Source organism: Cotesia typhae, unplaced genomic scaffold (genome assembly GCF_013202065.1).
Source record: "Cotesia typhae breed Kobodo isofemale line unplaced genomic scaffold, CoteBio_Ctyphae contig_22, whole genome shotgun sequence".
Lineage (NCBI taxonomy): Eukaryota > Metazoa > Arthropoda > Insecta > Hymenoptera > Braconidae > Cotesia > Cotesia typhae.
Window position 1 is genome coordinate 6,469,837 of NW_027423728.1, and position 22,087 is coordinate 6,491,923.

A 22,087-nucleotide genomic window follows, 5' to 3' on the forward strand; every position below is an offset into this window, starting at 1 on the left:
TTCTTTTGATTTTTTTAAGTAATTTTTCAATATAAAAAATTCTAAAAATTTTTAAATGTTGGCTAACTTTATTGTAATTTTTAATTTATCAAAAAATTGAATTGACAATAAAATATTATGTCAATAATTATCTGTTTTAGATTTGAATAAAAAATATGACGTAGTTGTAAATAATAAACATCACGGAAGTATACTACGGAAGATTGATTTCAGTGTAAATATGAGAAGAGGTGGAAATAAAAATTCTTAAGTAAAGTTAAAGAAGTTAGTGGCGCGTCGACTGAACAACGGGAATGATTAATATAATATAAATGAAAGGTAACAACCGCTGGCTGCTGGTTTTAGTTTATATCAGTCTGTTCTGTTTCCTTTTATTCAGTTTTACGTCTGAGTATACACGTTGCAGTCGATAATACATGTCTTGTACAGTAGACTCTACTGCTGGTGCAATTCAAGTACTCAGTGCTATGTGCTAGCTATTTCAGACTGTTTTGCGCGGAGTTGCGCGACGGATCTTGCTGTGTTTACTTATAATTTATACTAATTGATATTTTATTTCAAAACATAGAACGACAAACAAGAAAATTTTCAATCATTTGTTACTTCAATTATCAGATGTGAGTTTTTAAACAAATTTCTTCTTGACTTTTTCAGTGTAAAATATTATATTATAAAGTGAGTTTAAATTTGCTCTTTTTTTTTTAAACATTTATGATTGTTTTTAGAATAATATCGGATCGGTGGTGTTCACCCTCGTGATGCGCCGCCGCTAAACACTCACCCCGTCCTCGGATTTTCCACGGATTTTCCCGAGGCCAAGTGACGTCAGCACCAGTTAACGCTTGACTATTGATTTTGATAAGTTTTAGTGAATAAAAACGACATTTCATTTTTATTGAATCAGTGCCGCTTTTCTTTATAAGTATTTGGTTTACTTAAAAAGCCATCCATATTTTTTTGAGATATCGATTATTATTTATTAAGCACACATGGAAAAAATAGACAGCGATATGAGAGATACCAGTGAGTTAAAGCCACCTTCGATTGATACTGATATCCTCAACCCTTTTGTTCATCGGCTAGAACTCGATACAACTTACGAAAAACTCAAGGTCAGTCCACTAACAATTTAAATAAATATTTTATAATTAATAATATAATTTATATAAGCTAATTAACAGGATTAAATAAAACAAACTTGATATTACGCAATATCAGATGCAGAGTCAATGACACGCGGATATTTACAGCCCATAAATGTTTGCTGAATGTTTAAAAAATAATTTATTGTTTTATTTTTTAAAAGAGTTTCAGTAATAACAGAAAAAGAAAGTGGATACCTGGTTTAATTTGATACATTTTTTATTAAAGACATTGGCCTGTTAAATTCTCACGGACGGACGTACCCGATAATCGGATAACGGGTTTTAAAACTCCGAGTCATACCGAGTCAACCCGAGAAATGCCGGGTTACTTTTTAGCCTGACACAACTAAAGAATTTCTATTACTATTATTTATCAAGAATTTTTTTTAAAATTAATCAACAACAAGCAATAGATAATTAGCTAATTTTAAGTACGAGTTTGAAAATTCAAGCTTTGGATTTTGCATATTAAAGAGCTCTATTAATGTGGGACAAAAATGTAGGCTACGAGGAGAAACGATAGTTTTTACGTGTATTAGTTTTGTACTCAAATTTGTTACGAGTTATTTTAAATATTTTAATATTTTTTGCAAGCCTCTCGAGCGTTAACGAGCTCCAAAATTACAGCCTTGATTTTTTATTGCTGAAACGGTAAACGCTTTTTTAGTGTTATAAAAAATTTTAACTTTAATTGACGATAACAATAAAAATAATTTATATTATTGTTAAAAATATTACCTGTTTATTTTTTTTTTTTAATTAAAATAACATTCCATTGAAGCGTTAAATTTATTCTTATGAGTCAATCTATTATTGAAAAAGTTATGCAATAAAGAAGAAATTAGTAATTAAAAGTGCAAATATTGTAAACAATGTAATAGTTGTGAATAATTTATTTAAAAAAAGACTGTATGTTAAGCCGGTGATCGTGGTGAGATGAAAGTAGCGGTCGTGCTCACCTGAAAAAGATATAGGTCAACATTCGAATAGAATGTATTCGATAACTCAAGAGTGAAACGTCGTAACTACGATAAATTTTTAACAGTATTATTTACAAGTTAAAAAAAAAATTGCTGTATAAAAATTGAGGTAGTACATTATGGAGCTTCGCAAAAAATGACACCGTTTATTTTATTACCATTTTTATTATTATTAAACTTATAATTTTTATTAAAATTATTATAAAAAAAAAAGAAAGTCAGAAGGATTAAATGATAGACCACGTGTTATATTGACGTGTCGGGCACGTGAAGAATGCTATTAATTCTGGGACGTGCTTGTGCGTATTACTAAATCGATGTTACTGGTAACAATAAATTTATTGTTTAAAATTTTTTTTCAAATTTTAATTAATTTTCTTCTTGATTTTTAATCACTATTTGTACACCTGAAATGTTATTTTAAAATCACCCTTTTTGCTTTACTTTATATTTTTATATTTATAAAAATTTCTTTATATTTTCAGACAGCTTTCCTAACGGTGGCTTTGCTGCCTTTACGACTGGCAGCGATCACAGCATTAGTGATTATCGGATGGCTATTAGCTTGTTTAGGACTTCATGGATTGTCTGAAGATGATTTACGGCGAGCACCTCTTACTGGTTGGAGACGGTAAGCTTTAACTATTAATATTCTCTATTAATTTTTAGCTTATAGTATTTGTGTTACTATTAATTTTATGATTTTTAAAATAGTTTATTTATGTTAAGTTGTAAAATTGTAACTAATGCGCATTGAATTTTATTTTCCATCGCCAATATTTTAAAAACAAGCCTTAAAATTTTAAATTGTCATCATATGCACTTATAATTTTAACTACGCAGTATTTAGTAGTACCTGTCATATTTTTATCTGTATATTTAAATTTGTGTTGCTTATTTTATAGTACACGTTGTATATAGATAACAATTGTTACTAAGCGTAATTAATTTTAAGACCTTCACCACCACTTTAGTAAATATTTCTAATTATTTGTGTTTTAATGTTATTTTTTTTTTTTTATTAGTTATTGGCTGGGTTTTTTTTTTTTTTTTTTTTTGTTCCTAATTGATAATTATTTTCGTAGATAATCGTATTATAGCATTAGAAATAACAAAATATAATATAAAATAATATTAAAGTGATACTAGAGAATAATAAAAGCGTTACGTAAAATGATGAAATAGCGACATGAGGGTGTTGGTGTGCTGGGTAATGAGAGCGATGTTCGTCTGTGGGGGATTCCATCATTTGAAGGTGAAGGGTCAGCAAGCAACAACTAAAGATGCACCGGTGCTAGCACTGGCCCCGCATTCGAGTTTCTTTGATGCATTGCCGGTAGTTTACCTCGGCGGACCAAGCATCGTCGCTAAAGCTGAAACTGGAAGAATACCTTTTTTCGGAAGTAGGTCTTCTTTCTTATTCCTACTTACGTAGATGATTTTTTTTTTGTATTTTCATGTCATCAGCATCAACCAGCATTATTTATACTGTATTTTTTAATTCTCTTGAAAGTTAATATTAATTTATTATTAATCTAAATTGTATGAATGTCATTGGTGCATAATTAATGGTTCATTTTAATAATGCAGTTTTCTAGTTCATATTGACTGTTCTAAACCTGACTATAGAGATTTCTTAATGTCAAGGTCCGAATTTTACAAAGAATCTCAATTCAGGAAATTATTTGCATAATTTTTTATAAATGTTACCGATAATTATTCTAACTAAAAGATGTGAATCAAAGAAATATATATTAGGGTGGGTAAAAAAATCAATTATTTTTTTTTTTTTTTTTTTTACAAGCGACACTGATCGCAGTTTTTTTTTTTTCTTAGTCCAAAAAATAATTCATTCCTGAAAAGAATTTTTTTAAGGTGTCTAGCAACTCATTTTTCCGTGTCACTTGTAAAAAAAAAAAAAATAATTGATTTTTCTTACTCATCTTAATATATATTAATTTACTGTTAATGGAAAAAAAAAATTATGGTTGTAACTTGTGAAGAAAAGGAATTAAACTTTTAATTTCTTGACGCTTTCTAAGACACTTAGCTAATTTATCTAGTAGTAAAATTGTTTTACTTTGTGATGTACATACATTTCTTCAACGCTGACAAATTAGCGTTAGTAACATTCTAGGTCTGTAATTTAACTATAATTAATCACAATATACAAATAATTACTACTTATAACACTCGTTAATTACACAGTTATAAGTGATATAAAATTTTTATAATGAAGGAAACTTAGCCTATTTTAGAATGTAAAAACTGTTTACAGATTTATTGATGTTTGTTAATTATTTTTACTGTACGGTATTACTTTTTATTGTCTTCGGAGAGTCAAAGGATTGATAAAAAAAAATATTACTAGAAATTTTTAAAGGAAGAAAGAAAAAAAAATGTGAAACCAAGTTCTTGTAATTTTAAGAAACTTTTAAAAGTTTTTTTCACTTAAATATTTTTATTACTAATATAATTTTTTTTAAATACAGTTACAGTATTAAAAATTAATTGCATTACACTCTACTTCGATTCTGGAGATAGAAATCTAAAAGGATTAAATTTATTACGGTTCTTCTTACAGTTCCTTAATGCAACATCAATCTTTCTTTTTTTATCAATCATTGCCACTCATTATTTCGAGTGACGGTTCAATTTTTTAGCAACACAACAGCTCTATTTAAATATAATAATATATCACCTCGTTAATGTGGTAATGAAAACCTAGAAAAATTATTTACTTCGAAGTAACAGAAACTACAAATAGTAACGTTTATAAATGCATAGTTAGTTGTTTAGCTTTCTACTTTTTTTGTTTGATAAATATCAAAATTATATTTTAGATAAATTTTGTAATTTCTTTATTTTCTAACTTTCTTACGTCAATAAGTATCCGTTATTCGCAGAAGATAAAATTTTGCTATAAATATTTATTTTTAACATGAAAGTACTATATAATTATTATATAAGTATGCACACAGAAAATAAATATTTTATGCATTTACTTATACATTATTTATTGTAAACATTATCTTCACTAGCGTGTCATGATTTCTTCACTATAATTTTTATAATTTTTACTTATAGTTGATTTATAAATTATAATTATTAAAAAAAATTTTTGAATATTCCAGTTGAATTTTGAGTTTAAAAAATTTTACTAGTTTCATCTTTCTTTATTTTAATTTATGATCTTCCAGAATATTCTAAGACTTTCGTGAAAGTTATAATATACTTTCAAGAATCATTAGAACTCCTTTGAATTATTTTTGGAAGTCATAAAACTCAACAATTTTATAGCATCGTAATAATTATTTTAATGTCTGTCCATTTACTTGGAGTATTCATTGGATTAATAGGAAGAATATAAAAATTTTAACTTTTTATATTCTTCCTTTAAAAACACAAGCTAAGTTATATATTTTAAGCATGTAAATATATGGTGGATGGTACGGTACAATAATGTAATGTCTTCATAAATTCTTTGTACAATGAGCGATGGAAAATTAAAATTGATAAAAAATAATCAGTAGTCTGAAAAAAAAAAAAAAAAAAAAAAAAAAAAAAAAAAAAGAATTTATAATATAATATCAAAATATTTATTAAATGTACGTTTTAAAATATAAAAGTAAATGTGTAATACTGCTACCACAGAAAAATAGTGCCATGGCTATGTTTTCTTGGCCGTTTAACATATACAGCAGCAGGAATGAAAATAGTGGTCCGGGGAAGACAAGCCTCAAGATCAGAAGCTCCAATATTAGTGGTGGCTCCACACTCAACTTTCATTGACGGAGGTATTGTTTACATTCTGGGATTCCCGTCAACAATCGTCAGAAGAGAGTCTGGTCTTAATCCATTTACCGGAAGTATGTTTTCTTACTCGATTATCCTTTACTGAAGCTACATAAATAATAACAATAATAATGAAAAAAATATAAACAAAAATAATAATAATGATAAAATTATCTTCTTGCCAATTCCATCCACCGTATATAACTTAACAATTTCACTTCCATTACTGTAATGATTGTAATCTTTTATTTCTTCTTCCTACTAATATCTAATGCTGCTCATCTGAAATGTTAAATATTATTTTCAGTTCATTTTATTCTATATTATTTTACCAATTTTGTTTATGTTTGAGTTTTTTTGTTTTGTTTGTAATTTTTTTCTTCTAAATTAATTTATAGAATTGATAAACTATACGCAGCCAGTCTATGTGTGGAGAGATGACCCCAACTCCAGACAGAACACGATTAAGGAAATAATTGAGCGTGCCACTTCAAAAGAAGACTGGCCTCAGGTAACAGGAAGCTTTTTTTAATTTTTTTTTTAATTCTTAATATGTATTTTTAATAATTGTTTTTTTTTTTTTCTTAATTATAATGCACGAATTTATTTTATTTTAGATAATGATTTTTCCGGAAGGTACTTGCACTAATCGATCCTGTTTAATAACTTTTAAATGTGGAGCATTTTACCCCGGTGTCCCAGTCCAGCCTGTGTGTATTCGTTATCCCAATAAATTAGATACCGTTACTTGGACTTGGGAAGGTCCCGGAGCGTAAGTTAAATTTCATGTTAATATTTTTTCTTTAAACTTAAGTATTTTATTCATCAGTGTGTTTTCGCTAATGCTTAAACTTTCTAAAACAAAGTTACTGTGAATCGATAGTTTCAAAGTTACCATCCTTTTCTTTTGATTTTATTATTAACTTTTTATATCAAGGCTTTTTTACTTCTTTTAATTGCTTAAAAAATAAGTTATCGAAAAAACATTCTATTTTTATAGAACATTTCGATAAGTCTATATGGTTCGTTGATAAATAACTTATCGAAAGAACAGAGATTGTCGCTATCGACCGCTTATTGTTAATTAATAAAACTAATAGGTGTTTTTTTTAATTTTTTTTTAGGCTTAAATTGTTGTGGCTTACATTGACCCAATTGAACAGCAGTTGTGAAATCGAATTTTTACCGGTCTACAGGCCGAGTGAAGCTGAAAAGACAGACCCTAAATTATATGCTAATAATGTCCGTCGATTAATGGCAGAGTGAGTTTGTAATTTTATTTTATTTTTTAGTACTAAATATGAAGACGAAAAATTCTTGAATTTAGTAAAATTTACTTAAGCCAAAAAAAATTTCTCTATTCAAAATTTTTCTATTAAAATCAAGAAGATAAAAAGTTCTTCAAAATTATTTACTTGATTCAAACAAATTTTTTTTTCTGTCTAGTTACTTAAATATAAATAAATTTCAAAATAGATTTTTATAAAATTCTAAATGCATATAATTCCTTAATTTAAAAAATATGTAAAGTGAATGACTCCTTATTGATAATCCATTACAAAATTGTTTTAAATTTGTTTCCTAAATCACAGAAAATCATTTTAGCGTTCATAATTAATTAAATCATCATGAATTAAATTAAAAAATGATTTTTGTCAATATCATAAAAAGTAAATATCTCATATTTACATTTTTAATTATCACTTATAACATATGATAAGTCTTCTTCTGAATATTAATTAATGAGAAAGTTTTAGTAAACAATAACTGACATTTTAATTAATTAAAAAAAAGTCACCGATACTATAATTAAATCGATTGGCCAACAGAAGAGTTATGAATGACAAATTGATAAAAATTTTATTAAATGTTACAGAGCTCTCGAAATTCCTGTCTCGGATTACACGTACGATGATTGTCGCATAATTAACAAAGCACACATGTTACACTTACCCCACGCAGCGGGAATTGTGGAAGCCCACAAGCTGCGCTGCAAACTCGGTCTACAAAAAGTTAAAATAGAAGAAGAATTAGTACAAAAAAGACTGGTAAATATTGAAGAAACAGTTAACTTTAATGAATTCGCCAGGATACTTAGATTAGATGCAAAAGATCCTTCAGTCCAGCAGCTGTTCAGGATCCACGATCGTGCTAATAAAGGAACAATAGATATTGAAGAGTACATGTTTACAGTTCTCGCAATAGCTAACGCAAATTCCGTCCTAGATCTCGTTAATATTGCATTTGATGTCTGCGACGCCAATGGTACTAAATGCCTCGACACTAAAAAATTACGAAAGGCCTTGAAACTTTCTCTTCAGCTGGAACCAGAAGAAAGTGATAGAATTTTTTCACAAGCCTGCCACGATGTCAGCGGAGGTGAAGCTGTATCTTTCGGTAAATTATCTTTTATTATAGTATTGCTTTGCATAACTATAAGTACACCGCAAAAAATTAGATTTTTTTATCTTTACAAGATGTTATTTTACCGGTTAGGTACATGCATTCTAATATTATTGTTTTCACCTGTTTCCTTAGAAGAAGTCTAATGAACGGGTTCATTACGATTTGAAAAAAAAAAAAAAACTTAACTTTCATATTTCTGATAAAAAAAGTTTGTTATTTTCCATATAAGAGATATCTTCCGAAAGACGTAATAAGTACATAACAAAATACAAGTTTCTATCGTAGATCATAATGATAGTTCTATTAATTTATTTACATTTTATTTTTGTGATACTAAAAGCTTTTACTTTTTTGGCATGAAAATTTAACAATTGTTTGACATTTTTTTTTATTCAATTTTTTTTATTTACAATAATTAATTATATTATTTACAGAAATTAATTAGAATGAATTTCGTTTAAAATTTTGATAAAAAAAAAAATTTATCATTTTTCCAAAAAAAAAATTTTTTTTATTGAAAAATTCATATTTTTGCTTATTATTATTCTTTACTTAATGAGCCTTGAGAACAACAATATATAATTATTTGATTAAAAAATAATGAATTAAATTATTGTGGACCGTGAAGCTAAACAATTGTTTTTTTTTTTTTTTTTTTTTTTTTATTATTATTATTATTATTATTTCTTCTTATTTCTTTGCATCATTAATTTTAACACACTCAAGTACAACAATTATCCCATTATTTTTTCAGAGGATGTTATAACAGTATTGGGAACAAGGACAGAATTCAGTCATATCTTCGCGGATGATAATGAAGGCCGTCGGAAGAAAACCATTTGAGAATGTCTCTTCGGCTCGTCGCCTAGTCCTCAAATTAGGAAAAGTCGGGACTCAGACAAGCCGCTTCTGATGGGTGTATGCTCGAATTCCGTATAAATAATAAAATAATAAAATAGAAAAAAAAAAACTAATAAGAACAACCAATTTAAATAAAAGTAACTTACTCTAAAGATTCTGAATAATTAAGCTCTTCCTAATAAATAAATAATTAATTAAATAATAAATTTTTTTTTGCTCGTTATTATCAAGTCATGTAAATAGGAGATAATAAGAGTATTGGTAGGACGGAGAGCAATTTTCAGCATTATTAACTTATTAAATAGTAGACTAGGATACTCGATCATGCAAATATTAGATTTATTTAAGTAGATTACTCAGGGTTAGTGATCACATTCTAAACGCTTGATGACATCGACAGATTAAATAGCAATATAATTCAATATTATAAATCTTTTTTTAGTTCAGATTTTAGCATTATAGAGAGATATATATTTAATGTTATTTAAAGTTCATATATTGCTCAATAATTCATTTAATATTGTTATTTATTTATTATCATTAAACCTTTATTTAGAGATCGTTAAGCAAATTAATTTGATATGTTAATAGAAAATTTAGTACATCGCGAGCCGTCGTATCATCTAACGTTCTCTAAGCGTAACTTAAATTTATTTGTATACTTGAATCCACATAGTTATGTAAATGTATATATAGAAATTAAATAAATATATTATTCTTACATTTTTTAAGGTTTTTTTTATTTATCTGTTATTTTATAAATTATTTTAACAATAAATATTTCTCATTTATTCTTTAAGATCAAGATTAAGATATTTTTCACAACCTTTAATGATAATTATTTAATTAATCGCCTTAGTAGCATTTAATAAAATTTCAAAAATCTTGGAATAAAATTTGGATTTAAAGAATTTAATTCTCTATATGTTTCATTTATTGTGTAAAAAAAATAATTAGCAAATTTAAATAAAGATTTCAAAAATTTTTTGGTACTAATAAAATTAATTGTTTTTTATTTAGTTTCAGCCAAAATAAAATTCCCATTTTGATTATCAATTGTACGCAAAATATTTGTAGAAATAAAAAAAAAAAAAAATACGTATAAAAAAAATTAAAGTAAAATTAAAGTTATGAGATTCCAGTAATGGTAACATTGATCATTTATAATAAAATTTAATTTAATAAATCTCAAATAAAATGAATGCAGAATTAAATCTACTTTTAGAGAGATCGTTAAAAATTTATAATAACCGTTTTTTAATATTGTAATAAGTATAAAAATTTATATATACATAAATAAATATTCTGATATATACATATATTTATGAAACCGTATATATAGAAATAAAATAATTTTGTTCACGAGCCGAATTATTAAACAGTCCAAAAATAATTGTGCGATTCAAAAAATTTTGAGCAGAGTAAGTATGTTTAGTACCTGCACTTAAATATTTATTAAAAATATTAAATATCACTCTTTTAGTGATTAAATTATTATATTAAAATTTAAATCAAGAATTTTTTCATTTTACAGCGTTTTTTTTAGAGCAATAAATTAATAATTTTATTTTTAATTAATACTAAACACATTAATTACTAAAAAAAACAATTTAACTGTTTTCAATTAATTTTTTTCTTTTTATTAAATTCAAAATTTTTATTAATTTTTTTAATTAATAATAAAATATTTAAAAAATAAGAAAACAGTTATCAAACATCCTACTCTCCTCAAAACTCAATCACGATTACTAAAAATTTAAATTTCTTGCTCTTTTTGTATAACATTTAAAAAAGGCACCTCATATAATTTATGTACACGATTATCTTCATTTCTTACGGAATATATTAGTAATACCCGGGGACGTCGGCTTTGGACTAAACATTTTCGACATCCTCTGTCTCATATCTTCGACACCTTGACCCACATTGGTGGTAGTGAGCGGTAATGATAGTGGTGAGCTGGGAAATGTCATCCTGAAAGCATAAATAAATATTAATTAAAAAAAAAAAACTACTTTAAGGGGGTATTCTTGTCTAGAAGCACTATTTAAGCGCTGTTAAAAAAAAAGGCAATCAATATTTTTAGTATCCATACTTATAAAAAAAAAAAAAAAAAAAAAAAAAAAAAAAAAAAAATTTTGACTTTTTTAAAAATAGTAAAAATTGAAGTTTCACCAGAATAACCCCTTAATAATCTACAATTAAGATAATATAAAAAGTAAACATACTTTTCATTATTTTTCGCTGTATTATGTCGTGACTCAGCTTCTCTGATTAAAGACTTAACGCTATCTCTCTGATGTGGTAACAATTGATTAGTTAAAGTTTCTAAGTACTTTAAGCCCGGCAATAAAACACTCATGGTACACCGATCGCTGAGAGAACTGTACACTAGAGCCGAGTATGCATCAAGTAACGCAGTAGTTAACTCGACCTTATGCGGTTGTTGAGATGCAGATGCCGTTATTCCAGCCAAATGTGGGGCAATAACATCCTCAATGTAATGTTGAGAACAATTAGGAGCAATACAAGTGAGTGTCGTTATCAAAGGTATCGTTAAAGTTTGGGAAACTCCTTGAGGATCTTTAACAATCGACTCCAAAGTCAACCGGCCTTTGTCTCTCACTTGATTTGCCGCGCTATCAGTAATAAGTTTCCCCAGAGCTGAAACAGTTGCTGCTTTAACAGTTATGTCGCCGTCACTCGCCAGAGTCACTATCGCTGGAGCGACCCGGGATATAACGAGCTTCTCATCGACATTTGCGATAATATTTCCAAACAATTTAGACGTTGCACATCTTACAACATTCCTCTGGTGAACAACTCCGTCCCAAAGAGCGCTGACAACTTCCTCAACGACATCCGGCTGCTTGCACAGTAATTTAACAGCTATTGCCAGACTATCAACTTCAAATTCGTTTATTGAAAAATTAACGATGAAATCTTTAAGTATTTTAGTTACTTCTTGCAAATCTAAAATCGACAAAATTATTAAATAAGCCGGAATAAATGCCATACTTATCGGTGAGTGATCAGAAGACATTAATTTCTGTTCGCAGGCCATCACTTCGTCTTCAAAAAATTTTTTTATTCTCAACTCGACGATTTGCCGTCCTAAACCATTGCACAGAGAATGTATGTACATCAATAAATTATTCAGGACATTTTCTTGCGTGACATCTATCAACCTCAGCATCTCCAAGATATCGGGAATCAATTTTATCGTCAGCCACTCGAATTCCGGCCACATTTCTTCCCAATTATTTGTCAAAAATACATTCAATATTTTTCCAATATCCAAACTTTCAGCAAAAGCCAATGGTTCCATAATTGCTGAAGGACACAGCCTCAGAATTTTATCCGGGACTTCAGATGGTGTTTCTTCATTGACTAAAGTCCTGACTATATCCGTGTCCGCCATAAAAACAATCATATGTGGTAGCAATATTTTAAGAGTATCAATTAACCGTATAATTTTATCATCGTTTCTACCATCCCTACTTTGAGAGTATTTAATGTTAGATTTGTCAGCTTTGATGAAATTATTCTTCAACCTTGAAAGTATTCTGGAAATAAGATGCGACAGTATTCTTTTCAGAGACAACGCCCACTGGGCTAAGGTGGGTAGCAGCAGAGAAGAAGCTGCCTGGAATACTTGGGTAGATTCATCACCCAGTGCAGTGAGCGTCAATTCCTCAAATTGGAAATACTTATCAGGATCATCAGTGAGAGCAACCAGTAAAGCCAGGCTGCGAATGACCGCTGCGCGAACAACGGGTTCTTTATCATCCAGCAGCATCTGTTGAAGCATTGATATTATCAACGAATTACGTACCGCGTTAGAAGTGTAAGGAGCCAATGCTGAGCAGCACTCGACCGCCAGTAAACGTCTCTCCGGATACTTGTGTTGACTCTGCTCCCAACAGAGAGTTATCAGCTCCTCTGGCTCTGGTGGAACCCCGTCGATTTTAATTGCCGCGATCATTGCCTTCAGCAATACTCTTCTTTCTTCCTGCTGAGGTTTCTTCTTCAAGTTAAACAGCAACTGCAGCAGCTTGTCCCGATCGTTATTCTTCGGCAACACCCGAATAGTCTTCAGAAGCAGCGGAATAACTTCTTCACGTTTCGCAGATATAACATTCGGGCTAACTACCAGCAAGCTTTTCGCCAGTAGATTTATCAGCGACTCCGAGGAGTTGCTATTTATCAGCTCGTCGACCATTTGAACTCCCGTAGACGTTGTGTTTATCGAGTACGTCAAAATGTATTCCTTAAAACGCTCTGGAATGAACCTATTGGGAAGATTTATAAATACCGAAGAAGACTCTGGGATATCCAGTCTTGACAGCTGAACTTTCGTCCAGTCTTTATCTCTTGGGTCTGTGTCCTCCAGACTCATCACCGCTGATATGCTAATGCTGTCATCGTCCACCTGGCTACCACTCAGCGTTTCCTGGTGAACTGATCTGGAGTCCAGCGCGTCTAATTTCTCGGGTGTCGTCGAGGTTGAAGCAACACTAGAAATTTTATTATCATTATTATCATTACAATTATTTTCATTACCTTGATTGCTGTTATTTTTTTCAGTAATTTCTTCGCAATCTTTTTTGTCTTCCTGATCTTTAACAAACTCAAATTCTTCGGACACGTTTAAGTCTTTCGGTTCATTTTCATTTATTTCTTCGCTATTAATTACTTCTTCTTCTTCTTCTTCTTCGTCTTCTTCTTCTATGAAATCAGTTTGCGTGGAAATGTCAGCAAAAGACTTATCCAAACCAGTTTTGCTCAAAAATTCCCTGTAAATTACCAACAAATTTGGAGGCTTGGGTATATTAAGGCCAACGTCGTCCCAATCTTCAAAATCCTGGTTCTCATTTTCGTCGCTAAACGTTATAGAGGTCAACTTATAAGACTGCGTTAACAAATATTCATAAACGAGATAATTAAGGGCACGCTGCTCGTGAGGCTTTATTGAATAATTCTTATCGCTCAAGTCCTTACTGGTTTTTTTGTCTGGAGAGGTGCTGGCTGATTCAGTAACTACCGTGAGATTTGCCCGAAGCGCTGATATATTTTCTCTGGCCTTTCGGAGCTCGAACTCCAGAACGGCGACTCGCTCGTCAATTCCGCCGTCGTCTTCTGAGTACCTTGTCATGTCCAGAGAGTCCAAGGTCGCCTGGCTGGAGGATCTTGCTATAGATACAAAAGATTCATTTTTATTGGAGCAGTCAAAGTTACTGGGGTTGGAAAAATAGTCACGGAGAAGCGGTAATTCTTTTCCAGACTCAGATAATTCTGCGTGAAGCTCTAGGGCGGTTAGTAACAATTTTTCACTTAATAATTTACTGGCAATGTCATTGTATGACACTGATGACGTATCACTATGTTGTTTTACGCTATTAGATGCTGGGTTGGACGGTAAATTCGTAACAGGAGTATCCATTATTGCAATGGCTTTTTTTGACTATTTATTCGGAGGAAATTTGATGTTAAATAATAAAATTATTATTTTATTATTTATATTTGCCATTGAATTTTATTTACCACTTACTGTACATACACTATACACTGGGATGAGCCATTTTGGGCATACAGTTTTTGTATAATACTGAAGTTAGCAGTCAGCTATTAATTTTAAAAATTTTTTCAATAAAAAAATACTTCTAAAAATTTTCACTTGTAATTTTTATTAATTTTTACATGTGCAATTTTTTAATTAAATTTTTTATTTAATAATTCAACTGCTATAAAATTCTAAAAAAATTTTTAATATCTGTCAACTTCAGTGTTATGAAAATTTTAATAATACTGAAGTTAGCCGTCAGCTGTCATTTTTAAAAATTTTAATAACAAATAAATTACAATTAAAAATTTTCTAATAAATAAATTACTGTATTAAAAAAAATTAAAAAAAAAAAAATGAACATTTAGAAATTTTAATAAATTAAAAATGCAAAATTAGTTCCAAAAAGTTATTTTTAAAAAACTGCATTTTTAATTTTTTAAAATTTCTAAAAGTCAATTTTTTTTTCCATAATTTATTCGTTAAAAAATTCTAAAAATGATTAAATACCTGCTAAATTTATTTTCAGTGTCATAGTTTTTGTTTTTATTTTTTTTAACAGTGGAAATTTAATTACCGTCAGTAGTAAACGTTGAAATGTTGAAATAAAACAATAAACACAAACCACTAGATGGCAGTGCAAGAAAATTACTAGAACTTATTCATGGATCATTCAGTCGTCTCTCTAACGTCATTTATCCAATCATAATTGATCGTACATAGCTCATACCTAGCGTAGTGCATACACACCAGTGATTACATCTGTATTCAGTATAATAATTTAACTTTTCTTTCTCTCTTACCTACGGCTACCGTGGATATGTTACAACTAAAACAAACAACTCTAAACAATAATCCTGTTCTATTAGTTGCTAACAAATAATGTGAAACTCCAGTGCTCAGTACAATCCTAGATCATAAGAGATTAAATTCACAGTCCGGTAAACTGTGAAAAGACTGAGACAGTCAAAAATCCAGTTGTATTTGATGCTTTACTTTAAGCGAACAAGTTGACGATAAACTGTTTTTTTTTTTTTATTCATACTTACTTAATTTTTTTTTTTTATTTTTGCCTCAACATATTCTTAAGGACATCCGGTATCTCAATAATTGCTTTGTTTCTTCTTGACTATTTATTTTTTTTTTTTTTCCATTTTTTTTATAGAAAATTCTTGACATTTTTTATTAGTAATTATTATTGCCGCAATAATTAATTAGATTTATTGATAAATATTTAAAAAATCGCGTGGGCTGTGGTAAATTAATATAATATAAATAAAATAAAATTGTGATAACAATTTTAGTCTATAAATATAATCTAATGGGTGCAATTGTTGTTTAGAGTTTAGAGTAATTGTAGTTTTTAATAAAATAAACAACAACAACAATAACAATAGAAGTAGTATAATCCTGCGTTTAAACGTAACACAAGGATCACACACGGACTGGCTTGTACTAATGTCACCGCCCATATGTCATGTGTCCTAGTGAATGAATAATCATGTACTGTCAAGACAAGGGATCAGCAACATCTAAGGGTAAAGAGGGTGGTGAGTACAATTTTAATTTTTAAATCAATAATTATTTTATTTATAAATACATTTAACTTATCAGTTACTTAATGGTACTTAAATATAAATAGAAGTTCATGTTAAAGACAATAACAACTGACTATTAAGTATTGTTAGCTTAACTGGTACATGTGGCGAATAATTGATGTGTGATAATTTATTTTTTATTGTATTTATTGCAGGTACCGTGACAATGAGAGACAAAAAAAATGGTGCACTTAGCAGAGTACAGAAGTTAAAAAAACGGCTGAGCCACAGTTTTGGTCGATTGTGTATGTATTTATTATTATTATTTTTTTTTTTTATTTATTATTGAATTTAAATTGATAAATTTTTATGGTTATTTTTATTTGGTTTATTTGGTTATTTTTAATTTATTAAATTAGAACTAAAAAATATTTTTAAAAATTGCACTTATAGTTTTTCATGTTTTTTACAAATGAAAATTTTTTTTTATTTTTCTGTTATTATTTTTTCAGTAAAAAAAATTCTAAAAATTTTTAGATGTCGGCTAACTTAATTTACATCAGATATTTGATAATTTAAAAAATTTTTTTGATAAAAAAATTAGAAAAAAAAATTGAGATGTGGAAATTTAAAAAAATTAAAAATGCAATTTTTTAAAAATCATTTTTCGGAAAAAATTTATTTGTTAAAAAATAATCAAGTGACTGCTAGTTTTAATGTCATTAAATTTATTATTTATGATTAAATTTTCATTTTAATTAGTTGACATCCGAGTTTTTTTTTTTTAATTAATTATAAAAATATTGATTTTTTTTTTAAATTATAATTTTAATAAATTGATATTAAATATAAATAATAAAAAAAAATAGATTTTTTATCAAAGTATTTGATTTTGATTGTAAGTAATAAAAAATATTTTTCAGCAATATCAAAAGAAGAGGCAGAAGACGTAGCCAATAGAGGGCCACTTCCGTACAATGGATTCTCGGAAGAATTTTTGGATCGTTTAGAGCGAAATGGTAATGTTTCTGGCGACAAAGATCGCCGTTACGGTAAGTAGTTTAATAGTAACTATTGAGCTACGTCATCGGTGATTAATGTCATTTTTTTAGTGTTGTCAGAAGCTTTATATCATTCATAGAAAGTTGAATCATTTTATTGAATGTGATTAACCCGTATGAGAAAAAATTGTTCCTAAAGCCTGTATAGAGACTTAATTTTTTTTGTTAAATTATATTTATTGTACTCTATAATTTTTTATGATACTTTGATAATAAAAATAATCATTGAGTAATCGATAAAAAAATTTTTAGTTAAAAAAAATGTACAGGAATAATTTTTTCGTGTAAAAGTCAAAAGTTATTATTCTACTAAACTTTGCAATTTGTTTAGCAAAATCAATTACTTCAACATCTATATCACATGTCTCAGAATGGTCAGGCGTTGGCGATCATGAGAGAGTTCATCGGCAGCTATCAGTATCCAGTGATTCAAAACTACTTGATGAGGATATACGAGAAGAAGCAAGAGTTATTCTGAGACCACGTCGACCACCTCGACCTAAGTCTGAAGTATTTTTGGGACCCGATCCTGGGCCAAGACGAACTAAGAGATTTTCTGCATTTGGAGTACGTAATTATTAACACTTCCGTTGGATAATTCAATAGTTTTTAAAAATTTTTTTTTATTGTTTAATTATAAAAAAATGCCACAAAGTCAAATTTCGTAAAATTTAAAACAGTAACTGCAAAATTTTTAATTTCAAGTATTTTTTCTTAAAAATATTTATATTTATTATTTAATAATCAATATAAAAAAGCTTGATTAATTTTTTTTAACAATAATTACAAATGAAAAAATTATATTTTAGGGAGACTCGCCTTTTGGTAAATCCGAAGGGTACATAAAGTTGGAACAGTTGGGTGAGGGTTCCTACGCGACGGTATTCAAAGGATACAGTCATCTCGCAGAGCAAGTAGTCGCGTTGAAGGAGATTCGACTCCAAGAGGAGGAAGGTGCACCGTTTACTGCCATCCGTGAAGCAAGCTTACTAAAAGAGCTTAAACACAGCAATATAGTTACGTTACACGACATTATTCATACTCGAGAAACACTTACTTTTGTGTTTGAGTACGTTCACACTGATCTCTCTCAGTATATGGCCAAGTACGGCAGCGGTGGCTTAGATCCACGAAATGTCAGGCTCTTTCTTTTCCAGCTTTTACGCGGATTGGCTTATTGTCATCGCAGGTGAATATTTACATTTTTTTTTTGTTTTTATTACAAGAATCACGAGTTTAATATTGAATGATAAATTATTAAAGATAAAAAATGTTGTCTTCAACTATCTTAACTTGAATTTATGAGAATATTATATATTTCACTTAATACTTATTCGCTTTTTTTTATTCTATCACGAATTTAATCTCGAAAAATTCTTATTAAAAATTTATCGCCATGTATTCGTGACATGGTTAATAAATTTTTAATTTATTATTTTTTTATTTGTAATTTACAATTTAAAAAAGATTTTTTTTTTTTTTTTTTTTTTTATTATAATATTTTTAGTAAGACAATTATTTTAATTATTTATAGTACACAGAAACATGAATAAAAATAAAAATAAAAATAAGAATAAGAATAAGAATAAGAACAGTACTTGAAAGTATAATCGACCTAATTACAGTACAATGTCAGTATTATACTGAAATGTTTGTATTTTAATTTCAGAAAAGTGTTACATCGTGACGTGAAGCCTCAAAATCTTTTAATTAGCGAATTAGGAGAATTAAAGCTCGCTGATTTTGGATTAGCACGAGCTAAGTCTGTTCCATCACATACATATTCACACGAAGTAGTGACACTGTGGTACAGGCCACCAGACGTACTTCTCGGGTCAACAGAATATTCAACTTCACTAGATATGTGGGGCGTGGGATGTATATTTGTTGAGATGCTCACAGGTGTACCGACATTTCCGGGTGTGCGATGTACCTATGATCAGCTCGATAAAATATTCAAAATATTGGGAACGCCGACAGAAGAGACATGGCCTGGAGTAACGCGGCTCCCTGGCTATAAACCTCACCGACTGGCATTTTATCCAATTCGTAAACTTGGGCTCTCTTTCCCGAAACTTTACGATGTCGCTCAGGGAGATATTATGGCGTCTTCACTATTACAACTCAATCCAGACGAGCGAATAGACGCTGAAGAAGCACTCAGACATCCGTATTTTACGTCTTTACCTAGAAAATTGTACGAGTTGCCGGATGGTAAGTAGATTACTTATTAACTCAATGGTTTTATTAACAGCATACAAGTAGATTATATTCGAATGACTTCTCATATCACGTTTAACTGTTTACTATTGACTCACGTTACGTCATTTATATTCTTTTGTTGTAGGATATTTTATTGGTGTACTGAATTATTCATCTGAAAATTTTTTATAATATCACTTTAATTTTTAATCTAAATGATATAATTATTTTTATTAAGGAGCACAGTCAGAGTGAGAGCCTGAAAAAAAGGGGATTTAAAAAAATCAATTTTTTTTAAGGTTTTATTAAATTCTACGTCATCTTTAGAATAATAGTTTCAGAGATGTGCTCCTTAAAAATTACAAGACCATTAATTAAAGTAATTAAATTTTTAATCAGATAGATGCCCAACATTGATAATTTTTTTCTATTTACCAGTCAACGCTGTTATTTTGATAAACTAAAAATTATATAAGCTTTTACTTTATTAAATTTATTAATTAAATTAAAATATTTACAGAGGTCTCGATATTCTCAGTAGAAGGTATTTATCTTCACACTGAAACCGGAGATACGTACATGGACTCACGTCATACGGCACTCAAAACTTGAGGACGAGGATAGATTGTTCAAATAATAATTAAAATTTTATTAACTGTAAGAAGATAAAAAAGTGCTAAAAAATCACCCAACCGAATTGAAATTATACTTAATTTTATTTTATTGATTATTAACTATTTTACTTTCAATTATAAATGAGTTAATTAGAGTCGAAATATTTAATTATGTAATTGATTCTTCATATAATTCTCGATACATCATCAGTAAATTATTGATTAATTATCAAAAAAATAGTTGTATTTACTATTTAAAAAAAAATAAGCGGAGACGAAATAAATATTTCGTTATATTTAAAATGTTTGCATTTGAAAGTTATATACACGTTGTAGAAAGCAAGAGCACGCACAACCCATCCTCGCACTTCGTCCAACTACTAGTTATTAGACTGAATCAATCAAAAAGTTTTGAAAAAACGTAAAAATATCCATTTAATATTATGCCACCGTTAGGGTTCTTACCAAGTTATTTCAATAACGATGGTTTGATATGTAATAGCAATTATTAATTAAATAGATTAATACTACTATTAAAATTTTTAATAACAACAACAATAAAAAATTAATGGAAGATTTGTAGCGCTCGAAGCACGTTTTAATAATTATTGTGTTCACTCACACATCTGTTTATTTGTATCATTTAAAACATTAAAGTACGTAAATTACAATCAAATGGTACATAAAGACCATAATGTAATAAATAGAATTAATTAGAAGATGTATTCAAATAAATAATTAAGAGAAGATAAGTGTACCAACGGTTTAATAAATTAATCGTTGAGGTATAAATGTATAAAATAATAATAATAATAACAGTAATAATATTAATAACAATAATCAGTGAGTGTTATTTAAATTAATAATTTTATAAATTAATAGTAGTTTAATTTTTATAAAATTAATTACATAGGCCAATGGTGCTCGAATATATTATTATATAATTAAATAATTAATAAATAAATGGATTTAAAGACAGATTTAAATATCATATTGATGAATAATATCGGTTAACTAGTAATAGTTACCTAGGTGATATTATAAATAAATAAATAAATAAAAAGAAGTAATAAATAATAATTATTAGTTATAATTATAAACATTTAGATAAATTTGTCAATCAACTAGCGTTACAAGTCTTCCAGTAAACTCGAGCTAGACGTAGTCTAATATTAATTATTATTATTACTATTATTATTATTTTATTCATCATTAGTAACATTACTTATATCACCATGTATTAGTACATTTATATATAAATTTTTTCTCTATTTTCTGCGCTATTTAATATCGCAAAAGTTTTATTTGCTCATGTATACTATGCAATTATATTATATAAAATGGTTTTTGATTTTTTTATTCTTTATAAACGAAAAGAGTATATAATACAGTATACTAGTATGTAAATAGAACACCATTTATTATTTTTATTTTTATTATTACTATTACTATTATCATGTTTGTTTTTATTAGTAATATCAGCAAAAATAGTTAAGCAATGACTAATCAATATGCATTTTTATTAATAAGGAGAACAAGTTCGTTACACATGATCTCTCCAATCTTTTTATTTACATTTAGATGTAATTACATTTTTAATGAAGAAAAAAAAAAGGAAAAAATAAACAGTGACTTTCATTTTCCCTTTTTTTATAATGTAAATTATAAATTATATTGGTTATTAATTATTAACATAAATATATATATATATATATATATATATATATATATATATATATATATATATATATATATATATATATATATATATATATATATATATATATATATATATATATATATTATTGTCAAATAGACTGTATCTGCTAATACAATGAATTTATTTCTTGCTTGAGTGTTTTTATTTTTTTAATTTGTTTTCTCAATTGTAGTTTATTTCTTCCCCGATTAAACGAAAGGAT

The 22,087-nt window shown here is 28.2% G+C and overlaps 3 protein-coding genes across 7 annotated transcripts; 2 read left to right on the top strand and 1 right to left on the bottom strand.

Annotated features, from left to right (window-relative positions):
• Nucleotides 1–197: 197 nt before the first annotated feature.
• Nucleotides 198–9,913, top strand: Lpcat (lysophosphatidylcholine acyltransferase). 2 transcript variants are annotated; one of them, XM_074260014.1, is made up of 9 exons: nt 198–617; nt 726–1,112; nt 2,611–2,756; nt 3,311–3,528; nt 6,319–6,431; nt 6,538–6,692; nt 7,045–7,182; nt 7,797–8,317; nt 9,081–9,913. In XM_074260014.1, exons 2-9 carry the CDS (start codon nt 990–992, stop codon nt 9,167–9,169), a joined length of 1,503 nt encoding a protein of 500 aa, XP_074116115.1. In that variant the 5' UTR covers nt 198–617; nt 726–989; the 3' UTR covers nt 9,170–9,913. The 2 variants fall into 2 exon arrangements, with proteins under 2 accessions (XP_074116115.1, XP_074116116.1); XM_074260015.1 differs by lacking the exon at nt 3,311–3,528 and adding an exon at nt 5,780–5,994 and having other exon boundaries at nt 217–617.
• Nucleotides 9,914–10,024: 111 nt separating this feature from the next.
• LOC141538500 (RAB11-binding protein RELCH homolog) lies at nt 10,025–14,761 on the bottom strand. The gene is made up of 2 exons (XM_074260011.1): nt 11,416–14,761; nt 10,025–11,161 (listed from the first exon to the last, which is right to left on the bottom strand). The coding sequence occupies exons 1-2, from the start codon at nt 14,628–14,630 to the stop codon at nt 11,014–11,016; spliced, it is 3,363 nt and encodes a 1,120-aa protein (XP_074116112.1). The 5' UTR covers nt 14,631–14,761; the 3' UTR covers nt 10,025–11,013.
• A 718-nt stretch (nt 14,762–15,479) lies between these two features.
• On the top strand, nt 15,480–20,957 carry Eip63e (cyclin dependent kinase Eip63E). 4 transcript variants are annotated; one of them, XM_074237760.1, is made up of 7 exons: nt 15,480–16,300; nt 16,504–16,593; nt 17,212–17,340; nt 17,681–17,916; nt 18,159–18,538; nt 19,019–19,563; nt 20,072–20,957. In XM_074237760.1, the coding sequence occupies exons 1-7, from the start codon at nt 16,252–16,254 to the stop codon at nt 20,161–20,163; spliced, it is 1,521 nt and encodes a 506-aa protein (XP_074093861.1). In that variant the 5' UTR covers nt 15,480–16,251; the 3' UTR covers nt 20,164–20,957. The 4 variants fall into 4 exon arrangements, with proteins under 4 accessions (XP_074093861.1, XP_074093863.1, XP_074093862.1 ...); XM_074237762.1 differs by having other exon boundaries at nt 17,720–17,916; XM_074237761.1 differs by having other exon boundaries at nt 17,212–17,307.
• The last annotated feature ends 1,130 nt before the right edge of the window (nt 20,958–22,087 follow it).

Excerpts from the sequence above, each read along its gene's own strand:
- Lpcat (XM_074260014.1), top strand. The coding sequence starts at position 990 with ATGGAAAAAATAGACAGCGATATGAGAGATACCAGTGAGTTAAAGCCA. Across the intron at positions 1,113-2,610 it reads CAACTTACGAAAAACTCAAG|ACAGCTTTCCTAACGGTGGC; the intron begins GTCAGTCCACTA and ends TTATATTTTCAG. Across the intron at positions 8,318-9,080 it reads AGGTGAAGCTGTATCTTTCG|AGGATGTTATAACAGTATTG; the intron begins GTAAATTATCTT and ends TTATTTTTTCAG.
- LOC141538500 (XM_074260011.1), bottom strand. The coding sequence starts at position 14,630 with ATGGATACTCCTGTTACGAATTTACCGTCCAACCCAGCATCTAATAGC. Across the intron at positions 11,162-11,415 it reads ACAGCGAAAAATAATGAAAA|GATGACATTTCCCAGCTCAC; the intron begins GTATGTTTACTT and ends TTATGCTTTCAG.
- Eip63e (XM_074237760.1), top strand. The coding sequence starts at position 16,252 with ATGTACTGTCAAGACAAGGGATCAGCAACATCTAAGGGTAAAGAGGGT. Across the intron at positions 17,341-17,680 it reads CGACAAAGATCGCCGTTACG|CAAAATCAATTACTTCAACA; the intron begins GTAAGTAGTTTA and ends CAATTTGTTTAG. Across the intron at positions 17,917-18,158 it reads AGAGATTTTCTGCATTTGGA|GGAGACTCGCCTTTTGGTAA; the intron begins GTACGTAATTAT and ends ATTATATTTTAG.